The following is a 26238-nucleotide window of genomic DNA, read 5'->3' on the forward strand; positions in this document are numbered from 1 at the left end:
TTTGCTGTTGATGTCAAAGACTGAGCATCTAATCTAACTATGGTATTTCTGCACAAATTTGTTTCTTGGCGAATCAAAATAGACAGATGCCAGGCGGGTTGCACAACACATATGCCCTTTAAGAAAAATGAACAAAACTATACAAGGTAAAAGAAAACCAATTTCATTATATACGAGTTTGCTTGCATGATAATGTGAATAAACAGAACGTTCCAACCACAAGAGTTTTATGCTATGAAGTACTGGCTTAAAAATTCATCTCAATATTTGATTTTAAGGGCCTTTTTGTTTACTTTTGTACACACTAAGGGCCAGATTTACTAAACAGGGTAAATTAGCATAAGACCGTAACCCCATAAAAGCGCAGATGGGAGTGGGGGTGATTTACTGACAATACAAACATTGAAGAAACACAGACACAGCCAGGGCTGCGTTTCCCAAAAGCATCGTAAGCCTAAATTGACCATTGCCACCAATGGTCAATACAATCAACTTAGGCTTACGATGCTTTTGGGAAACGCAGCCCTGATCATTTCCATAATGACCAATGCAGTCTAAAGTTTAGCGCAAATGTACACAAAACAAGCAGAGCCGATGATAATCAGGCATGTGTGATCTACTAACACAAGTGGCTTAACACATGCTTTTGTTTTTTTGATTAAATGGTGCAAATAGCAGTAAATTGCTTAGCGCAAACCTTAGTAAATCATAACTTATTTAAAAACTCTGCTCCCATAAATATTGCATCTGAACGGGAAACTCCTACAAATACTGCATATGCAAGGTCAGATGCAAAAAAAACTGTTCACACCTTTTCATTACTAATTTTTCTACTGCGTGTCCTTTAGTAGATCCTGACAGTAGTTTAACTTCAAAAGAGGGTTTGCGCTGGCTGTTAATAAATCTGGCACTACGTTTGTGTGTTGGGCTGTGAATTTGTGCTGTTCACAGAAAAAGATAATACCTCGTCAGCAAGAGCGAAAGAGTACTAATTCCCTTAAAAAAAAAAAAAAAACACTGCTTTCATGATAGTTAACTTCACTTGTTTGCAATTTCTCAAAAATGTCTTTAACATTAAATTAGCTTACATAAATGTCTTATTTACATGAATCTTTGCCCAACTGATATCTTTAGTACCACCTAAAATCCATGAAAAAACTGTAGCTACTTTACCTTCATGTACTTGTCCTTTTTCATAGTTTCCGGTTTGCTACACATTTCATAACTTCTCTCAATGATCCCATAAGCAGTGCTTTTATTCTCTTTCCCTGCAACTGAAATAATGCAAACAAAGAAAGTTGAGTTCAGAGGAGAGCAGCACACAGCAGGTGTGCAGCAACACAGCTGAGCAGCAGACGAGCAGCAGACGAGCATTTCTTAAATGTTTGGTCAACCGTGCAACATTTTAAAAGCATGCTTTATTGTGGAGTGTTTCTCAACTAATACAAAGAAAGGTATAGTGTATAAAAAAGTAAAGAATTCATCTTATTACAGTTTAGCAGGGACCTAGATATCATTGCGCAGCCACTAAGTACAATTTAACACAGCTCCAGGGATGCAAATTTTCACCTGAAATACAGCTTTTACATTTTAATACTTTCTACCAATATACTGCCAAGCCCCGCCATTTGAATTTATAAATCCAGCTCTGTTTAGAGATAAGCAAGGTCCAATTTACAAATAAAAAAACTAAATAAAATTCACATACTTTTTAAACCCATCTGTCTCTTTTCAATACCACGTTTGGGGTCAGGGTCAGGTTTGAGAAACTCCTGTATTTGCAGCTTCATGTTAACCGCAGAGGATGACATTGGAGGGGAAGCCGTTGATGCCTTTTCGCTAGCAGGACTGAGTTTAAATGAGCTTTTACGTTCCTTCACTTCAGAGAGAACAGCAGAGCTCAGCCTAGTTTGCTTTCTTGGTTTCTTTGCCAATGGCTTGAATTTTACTTCTACAAACCTGGGTGACTGAGGCACCTCAAACGTCCCCAGAGACAAACATTCAGGCCTTGATTCATGCGTCTCAGGAACAATTTCCTCCATCATATCCACAGGGTCTGATGAATGAACCAAGTCTTTAATATCAATATTTTCATGTTTTCGCTTTTTACTACACAATCTCTTGCTCTTCTTGTTTGAGTCCTCTAGGTCAAAAGTGGACATGTGCACTGCTTCTGAGGTTGAACCAAACAAAATGACCCTCTGTTTAAGGGCATTGTTGGCTGGTGAGAAGATGTCTTCAAACACCTCACCATCTTCAACATCTCTACTAGGAAGATCACCAATCGAGTCAGCTGAACACAGTGCAGCAGAAGTTTGACGTTGACATTTATGAACAGGCTTGAACGTAACAGATTCATCATTTTGAATGACATTTTCATTTGCTATGAAACAACTGCGTGCTGACGATGAATTCCTGGAATAGGAATGTTTAGAGTTGGTCTGCAGTTCTTTGGAGTGCTGTATACTTTTGCTGTTTTTGTGATTTGTTTTTGTGAGGCTTTCAGGCAGGGAACTTTTAGGTCTTTCAGGGCTGCAAGATAACTCTGCAGATATTCCAATGTTTTCAGTTTCTGGTTTGAGGTGTGAGCTTTGTTTTCTTTCAGAGCAGGTTTTGTGAAAGAAACCCTTTAAAGTGGACTGCTTCTTTCCTCCAGTGTAGTTCACTAAAGACCGTCGTGATCTTGAAGATAATGGTGGGACATTAATATTACTTTCACCATTGGACAGATTACTCATGGCCATGGCTGTGTCTGATTCAGGAGGTGTGTGATTTATTTTACTTGTTATTTTCGTTATTGACTTATTGTAGTTCTGCTTCTCTTGTTCATCTCTTTTCTTTGAGGAGTGACAATGAGAGGTTGAGAAACAATCCAAAGGCTCTTCCTCTGTAAAAAAAATTAAACACTTTTTATGTAATGTAAAATGGATACTATGGTAATTCTTCCAATATCAAAACAGACTTTTGTTTCCCTAACCTAGCTGTTGCAAGAAAGACAGTGTTGGAGATGCCCCAAGAGAAGTTCTCAAAGATGAATCATATCCTGAGCCGCTTTCCTGCATCTGTGAGGCTGAGGGACAAGACAATTAAATATATACAAAATTAAATAAAAGCCTGAAAGAAAGATTTATTTGCGATTCTGTAGGGTGTAACAATTCATTTATTTTTCTCAATGCATTTATTAAAAATACAAATATAAATTGGGTTACATGTGCAAACTATTCACACCAAGCGGTATTCTCTAGTCTAGCACAATGTGGGGTACATTCCTGCACCCAAAAAAGAAAAAGGGGAAGTTTAAGAATCCCATCCACCTTATACTCCAATGTGGAAGAAAACTGTTCTATGAATGTGCGAATGATTCGTTAGCCATTGTAGATAACTACAAGAATGACAATGTGCAGTAAGCGGTACAACTTTTTGTGCTAGCAACCAGTGTTAACCCTCTGAGGTCGACAAACGCGCGGGCGCGTTTTGCTGGATTTTCTCCACATTGTAGCACTATAAACTTAAATTACTCAGTCATTTATAGTCATACAGAAAAAAGAAATATAAAAAAAGAATCTGTGATATTTCTCCTTTTGTATGTGTCCACTTACAATCAAACCAAAACATTGTGCTTTTGTAAAATAAAGAAAATAAACAGGGTGTGCGTTCTGCCTCTCCGTCGCGGTGAACTTTTTTTTCTTGAGCACGTCTATAAACTGAAACAAAACTCAGTGAATACTTGTCACACATTTATGAGCCATATACCTTTATAAACATTTAAGTGTGTACTTTTAAATGATCGGATTCAAAACGAAAACAAATATTCTCTGTTTAAGTAATTTGTATAAAACCAACAAGATGTCCAGCTTCTCAAACGCTTCCTCATTACAGTTAATTTGGCCACGCCCACTCGCGCAAAAGATATTCACATGCAAATCTCCACATGGACCGCGTCTCGCTCATTACCTCAACAACAAAACACTTCACTTCACTTTTCGTCGAGTTTGAAAGACGTGCCTGAGCTTACATTGGATTTAGGCTACCTCAGAAGAAGAAGAACGCGATCTGAAGACAAAAAAGGTGTAAGGTAAGAAATTCTTACATATTAGTTTGTTATTGTTGCATAAATGTCACGTTGCAGTTGAACTGTTGCTAGATATATGGGGAATATTATAATATTTAGACCCGTGTTTACTGTTACTGTGTTTGTGGATATCTGCTCAAACGTAGATATGTATATGGTAACCATAATGTTTTATATTTGAGCGCGATCGCGTTTGAATGTATCATATTTTTGATAGCGATCGCGTTTGAATGTATCATATTTTTGATAGCGATCGCGTTTGAATGCATCATATTTTCCTGCGCGATCGCGTTTGAATGTACACATCATATTTTGGATGAAAGCAAAACGCACCAAACGGCTTCATGTTTTTATTATTATCTCATTTCATATCATCATAACGGATGGAAACATTTGAAGTAACATGATAATCAATATATTTTTCTCTAGCTTAGTTGTTACTGAAATCTTTTGGAAGATTTATACTGCTATAGGTTATTTATTGTTATTATTATTTTATCTGGCACTGCGCATATACCTTATGCCTACAGGCACAACAAACCTGGTGTTCATCATTATATTATATATTGTTGGAAACATTTGTGTGTGTGTGTGTGTGTGTGTGTATTCTGTGAATTTTAAAAAGGAATTTTAAAAAGCAATTTTAACCAGAAAAATCTAATATTTATTTCCAAAATCGTGCAGGCCTTTCTCTTGATATCAGTATGTTCACTTTTTTTTTTTCAGGGCCCAGATGCCACTGAGGACTTCAACATTCACATGAGTCTCTGTACGTGAACACGGTAAAGTGAAAATCTTGGAAATGAAAGGTATGTACAATGTTTTTAGGAATGGCACAAAGGTCTCTGTCTTTGAAGTGCTTTTTTGGCATTTGTTGTGTATCTTTGGATTATGTTGTGTTGTAAATGAATCCAAACAATTTAAAAGCCATTCTTTTTTAAATCTCCTCATTTACAGTATTGTGCAAGGTTGCTCAGAATGGCAGGGCCTGATAGCTCCTAATAGGGCCGTTAGGGGAGGTTCTTTGTCTTTCTCAGGTGAGAAAAGCTTACATATTAATGAGCTTGCGCATAAAGCTTTCTAACACAAAACACGTCGTAAAATTTTTAAATCAATATATTGTCTTATCTGAATGAGCAGTCAGGGTGATTTTCACATAGTTTTGCAGCAAATATTCTAGGCTACGTCATACAATTTTCAAAAGTCTTGTGAAGAAATAATCAGTATGGGTTTCATGGCCTTATTTCAGTGAGATTTTTTTTTTGTATTTTCACAAACCACGCATAAATGTCATTATCTCAAAACTACAAACTTTTACATACATGGTGCTGATATATTATTGTAGCAGAGTTTGTGCTGAATACAGTGTAATTAGACTTTAGCCATGAAAATGTCACAAGTAACAGAAATAACCAGAAATGTCAGAGCATGTCAGAACACCTCCAGGGCCCAGAAAACAGCTCAGACCTCAGAGGGTTAAAGTGCCCCATTATGCTTTTTCGGATATTACTAATTTGGTATCTTTTTCAAGATAATATACATTACAGAATTTCTATTAAGACACTCATTTACTGTTGTGGTATAAATAATAAAACAAACACTTGTGTGTTAAACTGCAAACATGTAATCATACAGACAGCACATTCTCATACAACCTGACACCAACAGCCCAAAAATTATTCAATTTGTTCACTTTTTCAAACATTAATATTTGTTCTATGCAGTATTTCTGCATTCCAGTATTATACTATATTATGATGTCTACCAAAACATTAAATTATTTATTTATTAAAGCATTTACATTGTTTTAGTTTTAGTTGTTCAAATACTTCACGTTAGACTTTAAACACAACAGTTCACACAAATACACTGTTTAAAAAGATAGAATGCTACACATATTATAGAAATAAATTATATATTTTTAAAAGAGCTTAAGATAAAGTTTAAGCTCCAAATGATATTTTCACATTAGGGATGTTCAATTTGATTATTGTTCTTGAACATCAACCGTCACTCATTAACCGATCATTAACCATAAAATGACAAGATTAGAATGTTAAATTAGAATGAAATGACAATAAATAAGAGTCTGTGATAGCACAAAGGTTTTTTTTTTTTTTTTAACAGGGGTTTAGTTAACATGCGCAAATAGCCGCATAAACAATAGAACATGCAGATTCACACATCATGCACCTGCAGCGCTTTTCTGAATGGAGAACTGACATTTTTTTAGGTTACTTACGTAACCCCGGTCCTCTGATAACATGAGGAAAACTTCCAGTGATCGCGCCGGCGCCTCATGGGCGCACAACATATTTTAGCATTGCTAACTTGACATTACAGCCTGTTCATAATCAAAATAAAATGCAGTCAAACAAGCATATAAAAACTGCTCAATTTAAATAGTCCTACAAGCTGTGTCGTTCAGCGTGATCACTGTCTCACTGTGTGTTTTATGTGGATGATGTTTTACATCGATAATGCGAGTGAAGTACAAAGCCTAGTTTACATAGGCTAATAAATAATAGTTTAGCATTCAAATACGTTGCGAATATTGGGAACATTTGGATCTATGATTTGGATTTGTACCGAATGAGCAGGCTTCAGTTTCAATTTAAATTAATTCGTTGTGGCTTGACGTTTATTTAGCTGAATACTGTTAACTTTAGAGGATTTGTTGTGGAGTGAAGAAAACTAAAATAGCCTATAGGTTTATAGTGTTTATAATGTTTTTAAACATTTTCCCGTTTACCGGTATTTTACATTATTTCTGAATGTAATAAAATGCGACGTATACGCGACTTATCTTTTTTCCTCTTAAAAACGCAATTTTATAGGAGGTAGCGTATTTTTTTTAACCATGCAGCAAACATTTTAAAATATCTTGAAAAAAAGATGATGTTGTATTAGCTATGACTAGACGGCAAATACCAGATGATGTTCTTCGTGTTTAAAAAAAAAAAAAAAACAAAAAAAAAAAAAAACGCTGTTATTATTATTAAAATACAGGCAAAAAAAAAAAAACGTTATTACCCGGTATTTTTTCTAATCAAAAGAGTTTCGGAACGGTAATAATACAGAAGATTTTTGAATGAACAGAATAGAAAAGTTAAAATACTGATTCTGCTCGGAATGAACCGACTGAATTTTTTTTCTGTTTTCAAGCCCTGGCATTAAAGGACCACAGACAGACCCCACGGAACCAGTGGCTTTGAAACCCTGTGCACATGACTAGGGATGTTAACCGATGACCGTTTGACCGATGGTTGACCGTATCAACGTTAACCGATCAAAGTTGTCGGTAGTCGGTTAAAAAAAAAAAAGTGATCTCTAAATTAGGCTATTATAGACAGTGGACTAAACGCTACTACAGTTAGCCATCTCATTCCAAGATCTTTTTGTGTGAAGTGAACAAATCCCTCACACTATTTTTTTTTTTTTCATAACTCGCCTGTTTGTACTTAATAAACCAATAAAAACATTTGGCGCGAGGTCACAGCGTTTGGGTTTGCGCGCTCACAAGGTTTGCGAAAAGTAAAGGCTACAGGCTAAAACACTCGAGGTTAGAACCAGGGCAGATGACGCGATGAAGCGTGCAAAGAAAAGTAGTGTGTGGGACCATTTCACCAAAAAGAATGACACAGATGTAAGTTGCAACTTGTAAGGGGGTCGCACACCGGACGCGCAGTGCAGCGCCGCGCCGCGCTACATCTAGGACAACTCGAGGTATCGCACACCGGACGCGCACTTTTTCAGTTTATGGCCAGCAATATTGTTATGTTTAAGGACATTATGAAATTAAGATAATGTCTGTACTATGTTATGATTGTACTGTACAATTAAATAGAATGGTTGCTGAGTCTGCAATCTGAACACGTTACCTCAGAGCGTCCGTTAACTGAATGAATTGAAAATATCACCTGAAAATCCGATAACATCATCCATTTTCATTCAAGCGGCTGATTTCTGTAAATTAATGTAAAACTAAATGTATATTGCAGCACAGGGTGAAGTCAGTATATACATTAACGGCAGGATTTTGAACAAGAAGTACTCTATACTCTTTGGCCGTAGCTGGGCGCCGCGGACAGACGCCGAAAAGCGTCGCAGGTGTGTATACAAGCGCGGATATACTCATAGAGAATAATGTGTTCGAATTTAAAAGACGTGGCGCTGCGCGACCCCCTTGTGTGATACAGTGCTTAAATACAGTAGTAGCACATCATCTATGTATCACCTGAAAACGCGACACCCGCATTGCGAAATTGCAGACGCGGCTGTTATTTCAAATAGCGTCGCATATTTTAAACTAATCGGTTAACCGGTTTCAACCGGCTAATGAGGCTCGGTGGTCGGTCAAGAAATTTTTTAGTTTTCGCCATCCCTACACATGACGCACACCTCTCATTAACCTGCATACGAGTGGGTGTTGACCTATGGTATTCCTGTTAATCAGAGAACAGAGAAAAGCGTTGTGTGCCTCCCTGGCGATTTATGTATTCTACCCAGGGGCGGAGTGGGACCAAAAAATCTACCGGGAAATTTCGTAGACCACTGGCCCTCGGTGGTCAAAAAAATAAATAAATTGCTAAAAAATATAGCGGTGAATGAGAGAATATAATTTTTTTTTTTTTTTTTCCATTTGCTCAAATAGCAAAAGAAAAACTCCTCTATAGTTTTTTCACAACTTTCAAAGAGAGGAAAAAAATTGCGAGAGATGGATAACGGCAGTCAGAACTCAGAAGAGAGAAATATATGTCAATTTGTCATCACTCCCACAGACGCTGTATTAGAAACCCTCACAGCAGCATTAACTAGTTTTTTGTAATTTTATAAAAAGGTAATATAATATAAAGTATATTGTTATAAATGTAAATACATATTTTTTAAAATTGAAAATATAAAAAAACTTTCCAGGATTTATGCTGATGATGACCATTAAAACGCATTATCACCCTGTTGAAAAGGGTCCATTTTCACGGTGACACGACACCTTGCTCGTTAGCTTAACTGCTAGTGTTAACATAATCCGTATACACTTAACATAGCAGCAGCAGCCAAGGGAAGTTACTCATTTTAAAACTAGGGAAATCTGCCAACCACTGAAGGACAAATTCAAGAGTCACTCAATAGTAAACTATTCATTTGTCTCATATTAACCACAGCTACTTTCAAATTTCACAAGCTTTTGGCTGGCTGGCTGGTAGCTGGTGCTAATTCCCATCTGTGCCTAGCTTTGACGACATGTGCTTCAGTTTATTTCACCTGTAGTATCTTTGCTCGTTGATGCCCGGGAACATGTCTGTTATTTTGGAGCATTTCACTGCCTCCTCCTCCATATTTTTTTTCCTTTTGAGTCTGACCTTCTCAGCGCCAGAGAATTTTTAACGCATGTGCTGAGGGGGTGCTAGATCATTGACAGGGGGAGCTATATACAGGGTGTGATTTATGAAAAAAACAGGGGGGGGGGGGGATGTTTTAAAACATTTTTATTCATAAAAATAAATCATGAGAACATGAACTTCATCACTGCATTTGCAGGAATTGTAAAATATTTTTTCTTATTAACTCATGAAGTAGCCTAGGCAATTATTTTAACGCAATATTTTTACTCTAATAGCTTATCTTTCCCCACACATATGAACTCATGCACAATGAAAAAACATGCAAGAATTAAATCTCCCTACCAGTACGAATAGTGCCACTCGGCTAGACATGTCAAAACACTTATTTATGAATGGCACATTACAGCGCTTTACTTCGTGCTAGGCTACTTCTATATATCAGCCTCTGCTGAACCACGGATTGATTGCAAAGTTAAACCATCACAGTAGAAACAGTTTTACTGCTGCTGATAAAGTAATAACGTTAACTTTACATCGCGATGCTGAGCTACAGTGAAATGATAGAAAAGACAGATGCATTATCTGTGTTAGTCAATTTGCCTCATTCGTGCGAACTGGCCGCGCCACGCTAAACGCCTCATTTGTGCCGAAGGACCTCTAGACGTGCGTAAACGCGTCTTTACATTGACTTAACATTAGGGGTGGTAATCTCTAGGCACCTCACGATTCGATTACGATTCACAGGGTAACGATTATCGATTATTAACGTTTTTTTTTTTTTTTTTGACTTACTTGGTACTTTTAAAGCAAAGTATTTATGATGCCCCATAAGGAACTTACTTCAATCTTCCTATATTAATTTTATTAATAAAACAAATGGAAGTGATTTGGCAAGTCAACTGTAAGGTTACATTTGCCAGCATATGTCCCAACATTGCAAAGAACCAACAGGAAAATAAATGTGTGCCTGTACTAGCAGCATACTTGTAGTGAATTAATACAAACTTCAGCATATTCTGAATCTCTAGCATTTAATAATAGACTTCTGTTCTAACCAACATCCTCTTGTTATTTCCAATGAGCAATATAATCCTTCAGGCAAAAAAAACATTTTGCTGTAGCAAAATCACAAACAGTTTTCGTTCAAAAATATAGAATTATGTACCAGCAGCTCTCATATAATGCTTGTGGACTTATGCATATTCTGAATAATTAGTAACATACAAAGCCGCTCTTATACACAACTAAATAATAAAGAGTTATGACTTGAAATGTTTGCTGTATACCACAATCAAAAACAGCTTATACAAAAAAAGTGAATGAACATCTGCAGAGAGCACAGTCAAAATGTAACTTTTTGTGACTGGCATTGCACATATTGCAGGGCAGTATAACGTATGTATAACAGATCGGTTTACAGTATATTGATGTGAAAACTAAACCATACAGAAAGCAGCTCTCATACAAAAAATACTAAATAGGTAACAATGAAATTGCCAATTTTCCATACGTTAGCTTTTAACGAAGAGGGTGCCGTTCGAATTTGGCGCTCAGCCATCATGCGTCTGCTACATAGCCTGCGTCCCAATGTGCATACTATCCATCCTAAATAGTAAGTGACATTAGTAATTGTCAATACTATTTAGGGCAGATAGGGTGGATATTGGGTGCACATTGGGATGCAGTGATAGACTGTTATGTGCACGACTCTGTTATGCGCACGCCACAGACTGTCCGTGCACTGCACGTCCGCTTTAGAGTTCCGCCTTTTGCGTTCCGTCAATATTACGTTATTAGAAGAAAAAAAAACCTTTTTTTTTTAGAAAATAGATTTTTGACATTTTGTGAATCGATTCAGAATCGTCCACGTCCGCATCGCGATGCATCTAAGAATCGTGGCTGTGGCTGTGTATAAGAGGTAAAAACGATATAAATACTGTTCGTTTTCTCACACAAACCGCTCGTTTTGTGTCTTAGGCCATCAATGTGTACTTACGATGGGGAATTGTTTAATTTGGACGACGGGGAATTGTTTTAATTTGGACTCTGTGCATGCTCTTTGAGACAGTGACCATAGACCTGCATTAAATGACTGACAGACAAGAACGGTTTGACCTAAAAATATAAAAATTGAAACTACTGCGGAAAAAAAGATACCTACATCTTGGATGCCCTTGAGGTAAGCTAAAACATACCAAAATTTAATTTCAAAGTGAACTATCCCTTTAAGCAGAGGCAGGGATACATTGACCAGAAAGGGGGAAATCCCACGCATCCCCCCCGGCAAATCGCACCCTGTGTATATATATATATATATATATATATATATATATATATATATATATATATATATATATATATATATATATATATATATATATATATATATATATATGAAGAGTTCAGATGCAAAAGCCTCTAAGTGCCATCTGAAATTTTCTTCTAGAATGATCATTTTTATCAAGCTTGTATATTTAAATTCAGTAATTTCACTTAAATGGCAATGAAAATTACCTATTAATTGTCATTTAAGTGAAATTACTGAACTTAAATATACGAGCTTCATAAAAATGATCATTCTATAAGAAAATTTCAGATGGCACTTAGAGGCTTTTGCATCTGAACTCTTCATATATACTAATAATAATTGAGCAAAACTTGGCCACTAAATATTTAATATTCAATTATTTTAATGATCACAATTAAAGTTTTAATTTTATTAAATTGAACAAGTGCAACATTCAGCATTCAATCAAATATTCTAAAATATGTATTATTAATAATAAGGTTATTTGAACATAATATCTCGTTATTTCGACATAATATGTGTGCGTGCAACAAGCAAGATGTGCATTTGTAAATCCGGTGACAAGTGCATTGATTTTTATTAATAAATTAGTGTTTTCTGTCAGTGTCGGCTGCAAAGATGAAGTTGACGATGGCCATATTCGTAGTGAATGCGCCTATAGAGAGAAATGCACATAATGGATTATGTAATCAGAGAGTAGCCTTTTTCTTTTCGTTTTGAATTATTTCGTTTAAAGACATTTCAAGCTTTGTGTATTTGATGTATTTCTCATGTCTGTGTGAGGCATACACTGAGTTTCGTTAAGTTAGGATGAGATGCGCTCCAGTTAACGTGCAATGCAATTGACCGCGCGGGCGCCTCCATGATTATATTGTCTGTTATATTTGCTTCTTATTTATTAAATCCAGGCAATTGGTTGATGAAAAATTAATTAAAATTAAGATACAATTTATATAAAACGAAATTCACTTTAAAGAAAGGCTTTCTATAAAACAAAACTTAATGAAGTGGTCAAAATCATGTCTGACCCGCTCCATGTCTCTCGATATATTGTGCATCCTATCTTACTCGTGCTGTTCACTTTTCATTATCAACATAAATGGAAAAAAATAACATTATAATATTTTAACAAATATGAAACTAAATGTGCTTATTTAATGGCTACAACAGTATAGTAGGCCTACAGACTCTCTATTTGTACAAATTGCTGCACATTCATTTAATTCTGAATTTTGCACACACAAGTTGAAAGGCATTTGTTCAAATCAAGTTCACGGATATTTGTGCGTGCATTTATTAATCATTATGATACTAAAATCATAACAAAGTAGGCCCCTGATTCTACCACTGTTGTGTTGTCTGATCTGATCAAAAAGTGGTGGTTCCTTAGGAACTGCACAAAATTATTTAATGCCAGAAACACTGTTAACTGTTCTAGGAAGTTTGTGTGCGTTCTGTAGCGAGACGGGCCACTTCTCTTTCGCTATTCTCGAGACATCAGGCACTGTTTTGTGCGGATGGGCGGCCGGAGCACGTTAAGGGTTTTCCTGTTAGAACGGTGTTGTGTTAGAGGCCCCTAAGTTAATATCTAATGGTCTTCGCAACGGAAGTGAATCAATCAATCAAAACTAACTTTAGCTTGACAATAACTTTATACTAGAGCTGTTGTAAAGCCTAAACAATCTGTTACAGTAATTTCCTATTATCACTGTGACACTGTAAAGCTGCTTTGAAACAATCCATATTGTTAAAAGCACTATATAAATGGTGACTTGACTATTCTGCCCTCAACCTGTGAGCAAAGCATCCGTTGTAACCACCTTTCTCAGAGAAACTGCCCCCAGCAGAGTCCCTGATTTGAGAAAAGAGTGATCTCTCCACTGACAGAGAGCGCCCATGCAGAGTGACGTCACTATCACTTTGCGGTTGAGGTTGGACACAAGAGTCCAGTGCTGAAACTCCCTCATTCGCAACAGTCCCAGTGGAATGACAGAATCCGTCAAGGCCATCAGCCCCAGAAGACGTAAACACAGTCTGAATGGAACTCTGTTTCCTTTCTGAAAAAGGGATAGCTCCGCATCGTGCTTAACAACGCCCCTTAGCTGTTCTAAATCCACTGTAAAACACGGCTTAGTGGGGCTTATTGCTTAAATATAAATAAAGGTGACTTGCCTTGACTATATAGTACAATTTTGGCTGCAGCTAAAGCGTCTATTAATAATGCAGGGGGCGGGACACTTTAGATTCTAGAAAGCATTTGATTGGACAGAAAGTCTGATGAGAAACTGAAGTGCAGAGTGATGCCATCAAAATCATTGATCCTTATTGGTGGAAGTCAGAATGCTTATATCTTCTAAATGCGAATTTTGTCATTGTTTGGGAGCACACTAGCTTATAGACAACAGTAAGGCTAACATATTCATACTAAAAGCCAAAACTCGTAGTTTGCTATCATAATGCTCAGATGCCAGTTGGATGTTTTGACCTGCGGTTCAGTCTGTATTTCCCACAGCGTTGCGACGGAGGACTGTTTTTTAAAACTAAATACACACTTGAAAACTGGACGTGAGTCACTATTATCTCTACCATCTCTGATTTAATCGGCCGTGTTTTTTTCTGCATTAGCGCTGTTTTGGACTGCCTTTTTGAATGCATTCGCTTACTGAATCCTCAGACTGAAAATTTTAGCGGTTTAAAACTCTAGTGGCTTAATATAAAAGTTACCATAATAAAGTTACCAAAAGAATTTTGATTTGTCAAAGCGCTGAAAAGTTCATTTATGAGTCTGGCAATGCCCAATTGCACAAATTTGTCTATTTCTGCTGACTGAAATGTCCAAATCCAACAAACCTAGAGTCAACAGGATATTCTAAATAAACATGCAGGTAGAGGTGGGCGATATATCGTTTAGACGATAATATCCAAATTGTTGTCTGGACGATATGCAAAATTGGGATATCGAATATTTCATAATTTGTACAATCCGACCCCCCAAACATGAAAAGAGCTGAAAGAAGTTAAAGAGAAAACAAATAACGCACACTATAACATTCTAAACAATTATATGTAGCGATTTTTAATACTGTAGGGCAGTACTATTCCCGGAAGCAACCTCCGAGTGGCCCAGTCCATGGTCCCGTGTCGTCAAAAACGCACATTCATAAGTAAATTCGAAATAGTGCACGCAGAAGCACATGCGCAAAACCGTTTTGTAAAATGATTTAAGAATCAGCAATCAGAGGAGGACGCGCTGAAAACTGTAATGCTGTTCTCTTCCTTCATAACTCGTACTGAGAAGGTTTGAGTTGCAGAGGAATTTGTGACTGTTTCACCAGTTCAACCACATCAAAGTTTCGTAATTAGTAAGTCCGTGCTTTTTCTCTTTTTGTTCTTATGTGCTGAAGGGCCGCTGTGCCTTGGTGAAACGGTGTTTGTACGTGAAGAGCTCTTTTCCAAAACGCCATAAACCTAAAAAGCTGCCTCAAAGAACCAGCAAAAGTAATGATTATGAATATGTAAAATATTGCAATAAGATATTTTAATTGTTTATTAATTTCTGTGTCGGCTGCAAAGATGAAGTCGACGATAGACTCGCGATCTTCGCAGTAGGCTAGTGAACGCACCGGAGAAATGCACATTTATTATAGTTTTATTTTGTTTTGGATGGTTTTGTTTAGAACCAGCTTTCTGTAAATATATTTCACATTTTTTAGGCCTGTGAGGCGAGTAGGCTACGGTTCGGTTCATGATGATATAATCTCCAGTTCAAGCACCTTTGTTGTGATTGCTAGCCTATATTTATGTATGAAATCCAGGAAATTGGTTAATGAAAAAATTATTAAAATTAAGATACAATTAATACAAAACGAAATTCGTTTTAAAGAAAGGCTTTGTGCTTTCTGTTTTGAGGTCTCTGTGAAAGTTTGAAAGTCTTTTACTGCCGCTTTCAGAGCCATCGCGTCCATAATGGAGAACTGTCACGTGTCACGTGTTTTTTTCCTCATAAATGCAAACACGAAAAATAAAAGACAAAAGACTTTTTTAAAAAGACAAACCATCAATTTTTGGGAAAAATGATGGATTTATAGCGTTTTGGGGAAAAATGGATGGATTTATAGCGTTTTGAAAAGAATTTTTTTTACTTTGAATTTATCATCAACAATATTGTTGTTTGATTTAATAATCACTGTTCCAAGAGGTGCCTAGTTACGTTTTTTTATTTATTTTTTTGTAAGTGGAAAAAGTAGGGGCTACCTCAGATTCTGTTTAGTTAGCTCCTTTATTGTTTTTTTTTCTATAGCCTACAATAATAGGTCAAATGCAGCAAGTCAAAATACCAACTGGACCTTCTTTGCCAGTTTGCACAAGTTTCTTTGAAGGATGGCAAAAATATCTTCTGAATATCGATATCGAGATATTGGAAAAAAATATCGAGATATTCATTTTGGTCAATATCTCCCACCCCTACATGCAGGATATTCTTAATTAATATACAATTTCTGATGACCAGGGCGCAAACAGCAATTTTTTAAATATCATCCATTTATGAAGGATTTAATACCAATGTTACCACCAGAGAGCCAAAAGGACAATCCAATCCAAGAAATCTGTGATCTCCAAATTACCTTTATTTTTGCATAGCATAGCCTAATACTAGCTGCACAATATATTGAAATTATCGAAATATTGCAAATGTATATATCGTGATATGCATATTGCAACAGCTTGCAATAACTGGGGTCATGAACAAAAGAAAGAGAAAATCACTCACTGCTCTTGGCTGAATAACTTTTGTAGCTTTAACAAGAATCAGTATATATTTAATTCATACAGTGAAAACTAAGCAGTGTTTCATTTTTACATTTGATTATTCGGTTTCTGTTTTTTAATAAACCTAATACCTAGGCCTATCTGAAACCCTAAACCCCGTGGCTTACACTGATGTTAAAATAACACTTCTTATGCTCCAGTAAAACACTGCTGTTCACTTTCAGAAGTTGTAGGGATATTTTCTTGTCACAAAAAGAATGTGAAACACATGTAGGTTATATAATTTTAAATATATTTAAAAGATAATTTAAGTTTATTTTACACACTTGCATTATTCTTTTACACATATCGCATTATTTAATGAGTTATCGCATATTGCACTTTTCTTCAATATCGTGCAGCCCTACCTAATACTAAAACGGTATATACAAGAATCATGGAATTAAATTTAAAGGTATAGTGGAGGATCTTCCCGAATTTTAGAAAAGAACTGCCCTCTCCACTTTTTGAAAAAATGCACATGCGCAACACTCTACCTGCTCCCGAGAGGGAACGCCTATTAAAGGTGTGCACGAGAGAGCATGCACGAGCCTAGTTCTCCTCGTGCACGCTCTGTTTACAAGTTGCTGTCGGCATGGCTCATACAAGCCTACTTTCCAAAAGAAGATTTGCACTTTTTCCACCATGTCAGACTCGCCATCGCTAATCATAGCTTACATTAACTTTTACTAGCAGTGATTTTAAATGGATTTCTCCAAATAGCATGCCAAACTTTACCTGTCGAGTAGAAACTTCGCGACTGAGGCATCAGTGGGAAGCCCAACCTGTGCTTTTAGCGCACGCCAGCGTGTGAAATATTCTCCCAAAAACACTCTGGTCTTGTTTCTTTCTTCAGAGGCCTTTCTCTTCTCGTCATACAATTCGTAGACACTTTTTCTCTTGCGACCCTCAGACATTTTGAAAAAACCCGGTGAGAACGGCGAGCTTCAATGAATGACTGAAACCGTAGCTCACCACACATAATACACCTGAAAGTGATGATGAGCACGTACGACGGCCTTACGTAAACATATCACCAGAATGATTGACAACTAGGAGGACCAATAGGCTTGATGATCCACCCGGAAAAAGAAAATCCTCCACTATACCTTTAAGACCTTTTTTAAGACCCCTTCCATACATTTAAGACCTCATCACCACTTGAAGTTTTAACCGTTACATCGCGACACCATACATTTACAGTGAGGAAAATAAGTATTTGAACACCCTGCTATTTTGCACGTTCTCCCACTTAGAAATCATGGAGGGGTCTGAAATTGTCATCGTAGGTGCATGTCCACTGTGAGAGACATAATCTAAAAAAAAAAAAAGTATGATTTTTTAAGTAATTATTTGTATGATACAGCTGCAAGTAAGTATTTGAACACCTGAGAAAATCAATGTTAATATTTGGTACAGTAGCCTTTGTTTGCAATTACAGAGGTCAAACGTTTCCTGTAGTTTTTCACCAGGTTTACACACACTGCAGGAGGGATTTTGGCCCACTCCTCCACACAGATCTTCTCTAGATCAGTCAGGTTTCTGGGCTGTCGCTGAGAAACACGGAGTTTGAGCTCCCTCCAAAGATTCTCTATTGGGTTTAGGTCTGGAGACTGGCTAGGCCACGCCAGAACCTTGATATGCTTCTTACAGAGCCACTCCTTGGTTATCCTGGCTGTGTGCTTCGGGTCATTGTCATGTTGGAAGACCCAGCCTCGACCCATCTTCAATGCTCTAACTGAGGGAAGGAGGTTGTTCCCCAAAATCTTGCAATACATGGCCCCGGTCATCGTCTCCTTAATACAGTGCAGTCGCCTTGTCCCATGTGCAGAAAAACACCCCCAAAGCATGATGCTACCACCCCCATGCTTCACAGTAGGGATGGTGTTCTTGGGATGGTACTCATCATTCTTCTTCCTCCAAACACGTTTAGTGGAATTATGACCAAAAAGTTCTATTTTGGTCTCATCTGACCACATGACTTTCTCCCATGACTCCTCTGGATCATCCAAATGGTCATTGGCAAACTTAAGACGGGCCTTGGCATGTGCTGGTTTAAGCAGGGGAACCTTCCGTGCCATGCATGATTTCAAACCATGACGTCTTAGTGTATTACCAACAGTAACCTTGGAAACGGTGGTCCCAGCTCTTTTTTCTCATTGACCAGCTCCTCCCGTGTAGTTCTGGGCTGATTTCTCACCTTTCTTAGGATCATTAAGACCCCACGAGGTGAGATCTTGCATGGAGCCCCAGTCCGAGGGAGATTGACAGTCATGTTTAGCTTCTTCCATTTTCTAATGATTGCTCCAACAGTGGACCTTTTTTCACCAAGCTGCTTGGCAATTTTCCCGTAGCCCTTTCCAGCCTTGTGGAGGTGTACAATTTTGTCTCTAGTGTCTTTGGACAGCTCTTTGGTCTTGGCCATGTTAGTAGTTGGATTCTTACTGATTGTATGGGGTGGACAGGTGTCTTTATGCAGCTAACGACCTCAAACAGGTGCATCAAATTTAGGATAATAAATGGAGTGGAGGTGGACATTTTAAAGGCAGACTAACAGGTCTTTGAGGGTCAGAATTCTAGCTGATAGACAGGTGTTCAAATACTTATTTGCAGCTGTATCATACAAAGAAATAGTTAAAAAATCATATATTGTGATTTCTGGATTTTTTTTTATAGATTATGTCTCTCACAGTGGACATGCACCTACGATGACAATTTCAGACCCCTCCATGATTTCCAAGTGGGAGAACTTGCAAAATAGCAGGGTGTTCAAATACTTATTTTCCTCACTGTATATATATATATATATATATAGTGCATGCAGAATTTTTAGGCACGTTGATTTTCTGATCATAGTTTTTTTCCCAGACACATTTTACCAATTCCAATCATTTATAAGTGATATATAATTGTTCATGAAGGCTGGAAATGAAAAATTCCTTATATTCAGGTGTGCATAATTATTAGGCACGTTTTCTTAAGCACATAACACATAAAATAAGCCAAAAAAAAAAGATTTAACTAGATTACGAGATATTGCAGTTAAGGCATGACCATTGGACAATGAAATGCTCATTGGGTCAGTAGGGTCAGACAAAAACAGGTGGAGAAGAAATGACACATGTTAGCTGCAAAAGAATTAAGAATTAAGGTGAAAAATTAAGAGTGTTGCTTACCTTTGGAACTATTTTCGTTGGTGAAATAGAACAAAAACAGTCAATATTGTTTGCGTTTAAAATGTAGTAACTTAATATTAACTAGGCTACTTTTTTATTGAACTATAAATTCAATGTAACATTTGCAATCGTGAAAATATTCAGCAAAACAGCTCCCATAGTCGTGTTATGGTACTTAACTATATCATGTTAATAATAAAAAAAACATTTTGAATTTTTACCCCAATATATTTCGTCTGTGAGTTTTTTGTGTGTGCTGTTATGCTCATTTCTCCACGAAAAGTCTCTCACAAAGAGACAGTCAGCATAAGCCTCAACGAGATTTTGTTACCAGAAATACACTATCCCTTATCAACCACTGTTTACATTGAATGTAATTAAATCAGAATTATTCTAATGTTTAGATGCTTCCCTAGTTATTTTTCGTCACTAAAGTTAAGCCACTTGTCTTACAGTTGTCCCGGACAACAAGCGTTAATGTCGAGCCCTGTGTTCATTCATGATTCTTTTCGTGCTGTAAAGCGGAACAGGTGATCGGTTCATGTGCGCTTGGTGCTGCTGTTTGCTTGAACTGAGGCGCTACAGCGATCTGTCACGCAACGTTAGAGCGCCAAAAAAAGATTGTGACAGCTCGAGAGACGACCATGGTCTCCCTCCAGTCAAATTAGCCCATTTCCAATAATTATTGTGAAGTTTACAGTGCTTGCAACTAGGGCTGGGCGACAAAACGATAACGATAATTATCGCAATATAATTTTTTCTCGATAAAACGATATCAAGAGTTCGATAAATGTTCGATAATGTTTATGCGCCAAAAGCGTAACGAAACTCATTTGAACCGCGCGCCACACGGACCATTTATCCGCTCGGCTCAAAGTCCAAACGGCAGCGCGAGCTCACTAGAGCAGAAGCGTTTACTCTGATCGGTCTCGGTCACGAGATCCAGTGAGAATCGCTTGAATTCAGTGAAGAACACAAATGTCTCAGTGATTTAAACCAGTTTAAAGGCAGATGAAACAGTGCTGACAAACAGGAGAAACACTGTGCGCAACGATACAGTCAGAAGGCTTTTCCGTCTACAAATTCCCATAATTTACCATGGATTTACTGTAACGTTAGCCTAGTAATATTAACTGCACCATGAAATGTGGGATATACATATTGAATTGTATCATATTATTAATGCAGACAATGACTACGTTTACAAGCTGTCAATATTCGGGTTATGGTCGGATTAAGGTCACTTTCTGGGTTTCTGAAACATTCGGACTAACCCGTTTACATGCGTGAGCAGAGAGAGTTACTCCTGTATACATGGAATTTGTAATCAATTGGAAATATCCCGATGTAAACGGCGACGCACGGTTAGCGTCTGGACGTACAGACAACCTTAAGACGCAATATGCGTCATTTCCGATTCTTCTTCCTGTATCCAAAGACAACAACAACAGCAGCAGCACGCGGATAATGAATAGTTCGGGGCAGATACCGATCGCCTTTGTTTGTGCTTTCCTCCTCGCTCCGAAAGTGTGGTGCTGTGCTGCGTCTCGCCATGTTTACCTCTACTTCTTGTTTACTTCCGGTATACTGCACGCGGGTTTTTGTATGCGCCGTCTCTACTCAAAAGACCAAGATTCCTTGCGAATAGAACATGCGCAGAACACAAATCAATGTTCCTTTTGATGGGGATATGCTGATACGCGTTTACATGACCAAATATTCGGGTTAGAAAAGGGGTACCCCAGGGATCATATCCGAGTTTTTAAAAACCGGGACATGAGCATATTCAGGTTTTTGCCGGTGTTTACATGGCCATGCACGACCAGGTTATTGCTAATATTACGGTTTTGAACGGGTTATTGGCTGCATGTAAACGTAGTCAATGTATTAAAGGACTAATGGAATATAATTACAGTATTTAATTATGTATTTAGATTACTGTTTTTCATACAAATACCAAAGAAACCATAAAGTTACATTTTGCCATGATAGTGAGGTGCTATAGGCTATGCCTGGTTTTATCTGTGGTTATCATGATCTAAATGCATGATACTGGATGACCAATGGTTAATTTTAATAAAACTCAAACAATCAGAATATTACATTTTACCAAATAAAAATGAGGTTGTTAAAAAAATTAACAGATGTTACTGTTTTTATTAATGAACATAAATTTAACATAGTAAATCTGCATCTCAAGCGTTAAGCTAATACTACAGTCAACTCACTGTCAAATATGCGTTTCGAGATAAAACATGTAATATTAATATTGCAGCCTGCACTGCAAACTGTGCTGAAGATACGTGCCATCAAAGTCAAGCAACACAAACCTGTTTCAAGACTTGAAAGAATATCCTCCATTAGCACATGCAGAAACTAAGAAATTAATGTTTCTATTAAGATATTTATTTTGTTAAGGAAAAATTACAAATGTTTGAATGTTCTACCTCAGATTTGTGAAATGTTCACCTGTTTGGCAAGTGTTTGTCATGATATGTTCTGACAATAAAGAGTAGTTTAAAACCACAATTAACGCTCTGGTTAAAAAAATCTGCCTTTAAACTTGAAAGAAATAAAGATTTGACATTTATTGTGATAATTATCGATATAAAACTGATATAAAACAACTGATATAAAACAATTATCATGATAATTTTTTTTGGCCATATCGCCCAGCCCTACTTGCAACTTCACCCCGAATTTCGCTAGTTTGCAGGTATGTATTATGAATACCCAGGATTAACTGTTAACCCAGGGTAGATTATAAGCAATGTGAAAAGGCAAGATAGCCCAGTATTCTGTTGTGGTTTAGAATGACCCAGGGTTAAACATTTCAAATGTGAAAAGCCCTAAAATGAAAACCAATGAATAGTGAATCGAATCAATTCACTGTCAACTCAAAGATTCACATCTCTATAACACCCCTAGAAAAATCACAAAATTATTAGATCAGGAATTAAAATAGTTCTCAAAAGGATTTGAGGAAATACCAGTGGGTGAGAGATGTTCACGTTGCGCTCTCATTTCTCTCAGTCGCTGAGCCATGCTGTCAGAGCGTTTTAAAGAGGGACTGTACACTATTCCACTTTCCTCATCAATAACGAAGGGTGATGTGTCAGAAACTATAAATAAAAAATATATTAAAAAAAGCATAAATTTTTTTTTTTTTTAATTGTTGAATGAAATAAACATGAAATTAATGAAACAAACGTATGCTTTCCTCACCAACAGGGGATGAGGAGATCATGTCTTCCATCATCTTGTCAATTTTTTTTTTCAGTCGCCTGTCATTCTCAGGGGTCTTTACAGGAAAATCTCTAGGCTGCATGCAACGGTGCTGCAAAAACAAATCAAACACAAAAAAACAAGTGTGGGGTTATTTCATTCTTATTTACCTAGATTTGTACAGCAACCAGTCAAAGTAAAAATTAGAGATGCACCGATTGATCGGCTGGTGACCGGAATTGGCCAATTTTCACGTGATCGGCCATGACCGACGACCGGCCGGTTAGTCTAACATATGCCGATTTATGCCGGTCAAATGCACTCGGGTGCTGCATGATTAACATCGCACAACATCAGCATCACACGTGCACACGGAACACACATGTAGGAAACCTCATGAATTACTGCCGTTTCACACCGCAAGCGTCAGTGGGGCGTGAGCAGCGCATATTTTTTCCGGCGTGCATGTTAATCATTGAGTGCATTCACACCGGGAGCAGAAGAAGGCAGCGCGTGAGCGTCAAGCAGGAGTGTCGCGTGAGCAGTAGTGAAGTGGGGGTTTCGGCGCCGAGTCTATTTTCGCAGCGCTGCCCACGCTCAATTAAAGTGAAAGCACACTTTTGATGGACAAAATAAAAAAATTATTTCACACAAAAAGTGCTCAAAATGCACAGAATAAGCATGTCTAGTGTGTTTTAACAAGAACTGGAGTATGTCAAAAAAGAAAACGAAGATTCAAAAATATTTGTAGAAGATTTACCCATTTAAACTTGTTTTAATTATTCAGTTTTGGTCGCAAGTATGGTTATGATTATACAAAATAAATAAAGTAAACTAGCCAGAAAATATAGAAATATTTTTATACTGCAAGGCTATATTTGTGTGTATATACATACTATTTTATAGCGATTATCTGTTAAAAAAAAAATTCTATGCAAAATGTAAAATGTTCTATTAAAGAAAAGATAGAAAATAAATATTTGTGTGTGCTGTAAAGTGGTTAGAAAAAAATGAAATCGGAATCGGCTAAAATCGGTATCGGCAGGTCAAACTCAATGAAAAATCGGAAATCGGAATCGGCCAAGAAAATTGTAATCGGTGCATCTCTAGTAAAAATATATGCATGTTCTTTTATTTTCTTACGGTTCTTTTATTCAGAAGATGATGTTTGGATTCTTCATTCTGAGCAGGAAAAAGATCTTCGTCTACATGTTCGTTACTCTCTTTGCATCTGCAAACATATCATGAATTCGAAAGGCTCATGAAAAGGAAACATTGAGGTCTAGAGACATCTAAAGGCCATCCAAAGAAATGCAACACACAAAAAAAAGGTTACTGATGGAGTCCGAGAACTAAAACTGGACTAGTGGCTAGTTGCATAAAATTAGCCACTATGTTAAGACTGTGTCTTAAGAACTAATTTGACCACCTAGCAATTGGTCAAGATGTAATCAGTCTTACTTTTCTCATTCAAATTAGACTGATCTACTTTTTATATAACTGACTTTAAAGGGGTCATGAACTGAGAAATCAAATTTTCCTTGAGCTTTTGACATACAAGAGGTCATCATACTATAAGAATATCCTGTAAGTTTCAGAACTGCAAACTTCCTTGTTAGTCCAATAAAAGCTTTTATTGACACCAGGCACAGTGAATGACAGGTTTTTCAAAGTGGGGATCTATGACGTCAAAGGGTATCAAACACCGCCTCTGCAGAAGATGATCAATGCCTACTTCAACACTGCCTGTTTAGCCCCGCCCACCGATTTGCACATTACATGAAACTCGAATTTTAGGTGTGTGTCAAGCAGTGGTGCACAAGATGGGATGATGATATTGTGTTTTAATGTTTTTGTTAGCCAAGCTAGTTGAACCCACTTTATATGTGGCGCTAGATGCAAAACATTGCAGAAATAGAGAAGCTTAAAGGGATGGTTCGGAGTAAAATCAACCTAGGGTCCTTTGCACCATGACCTCTAGCCAAACACCCCCCCAGAAGCTTTTTTTCCCTTGGTTGAACATTTAGTTAGAGCTTATTTAGAGAAATCAGCTGGATGGCTTAGTGCAGGCGCTTACGGATCCAAGTATGTATCTCGTAAATTAGCTCACTAATAATGCCCAGAATGGTATCAAACTTATACAGTAGTACAAATAGGTTCTGTACTCATAAAACGAGGCATTGGAAAGTTTGTAAGTACATCAGGAGTTTATTTAAATAACACTTGCCTGGCGGCTCATGCTACTGCTAACCTGGACGTCGACGTCACATCAGGGGTTTGGGAAAAGCACATAAAAGTCCTGGCAGAAAGCGATGCATAAGGATGTAGTGTAACGACGAATTATTATTTTTTCCAAAGTGTTAACAACTTAATGTTAACTAATAATTGTTGCAAACTGGTACTACCAACAAAATATTAGTGCATTCCTGGAACTGGGCGTTGTTACACTACATCCTTATGCATCGCCAGTTTATTTATTTAAAACAGGTTTACATCGAGTTTAAAGTTTATTCCCTTTGCGATGCAAAATAAGAAATACAGAATCTTATTCTTGAGACATTTTAAATTTGTATTGCCAAAGAAACTGCAGCAAAATTAACCAATTAAAACAGTACAAAATGAAAATAGTTCAAATAGTTGATTTCGATTCGATTCAATATTGATTATTTTGGATATCAGGTACAATACATGGCAAATTTTCTCAAGGAAAACAAATCTCTTAACTAATGCTGTAAACTATGGGAGTCAGTTGTAGCCTACTAGGCTTCATTAGCCTACTATTGAAGGTATAATATTGAACTGATTTGTATACAAACACTTAAATTACACTTTTATTTATTTTTATAATAATAAAGTTATATGAAATATAAACATTTAAATGGTGGCTGTCATAAAAACCTGCCAGATTTATTCAAACATGCATTACAAATTTAAGAACATTCAAAATTACAATGAATATGTAATATGGTGCATATATTTAACAAAAAGCTCCTCTCTAGAGTTAATTTTTCTAGCTGACTGACGAGTTTATGGTCACTGGATATGGTTTTCTGAGGTAAATGTGACGTTACATGACACTTTACAAGCTGATTTACTGACATCTTTCCACGGTTGAAACACTGATTGAGCGATTCCATATCACATGATACGGATTTCGATAAGTTGAACTCTACCTTTTAACATACTTTCAGATGCTCATTCATGTTTATTTCGCACCGTAACTGGTATTATTAAGGCGGAAGACAAGATCCTGTGCACTCCGCGCTGCTGCTTCTCTTGAGCTGAGCTGCGCCAGAACGATCT

At 37.1% G+C, this 26238-nt stretch overlaps 1 protein-coding gene across 2 annotated transcripts in view; it reads right to left on the minus strand.

The window, feature by feature from the left end:
• Positions 1-26238, minus strand: part of mcph1 (microcephalin 1) — a 98348-nt gene that overhangs the window by 60689 nt on the left and 11421 nt on the right. For both annotated transcript variants that reach the window (XM_084092747.1, XM_084092748.1), the window contains exons 5-10: positions 24079-24166; positions 22936-23047; positions 22701-22832; positions 2978-3070; positions 1709-2887; positions 1174-1274 (exon numbers count right to left, since the gene is read on the minus strand). In XM_084092747.1, the coding sequence (XP_083948873.1) occupies positions 1174-1274; positions 1709-2887; positions 2978-3070; positions 22701-22832; positions 22936-23047; positions 24079-24166 (1705 nt within the window). The remainder of the gene's footprint in view (positions 1-1173; positions 1275-1708; positions 2888-2977; positions 3071-22700; positions 22833-22935; positions 23048-24078; positions 24167-26238) is intronic.

Source organism: Abramis brama (assembly GCF_963993115.1).
Source record: "Abramis brama genome assembly, chromosome: 19".
In the NCBI taxonomy this organism is placed as follows: Eukaryota; Metazoa; Chordata; class Actinopteri; order Cypriniformes; family Leuciscidae; genus Abramis; species Abramis brama.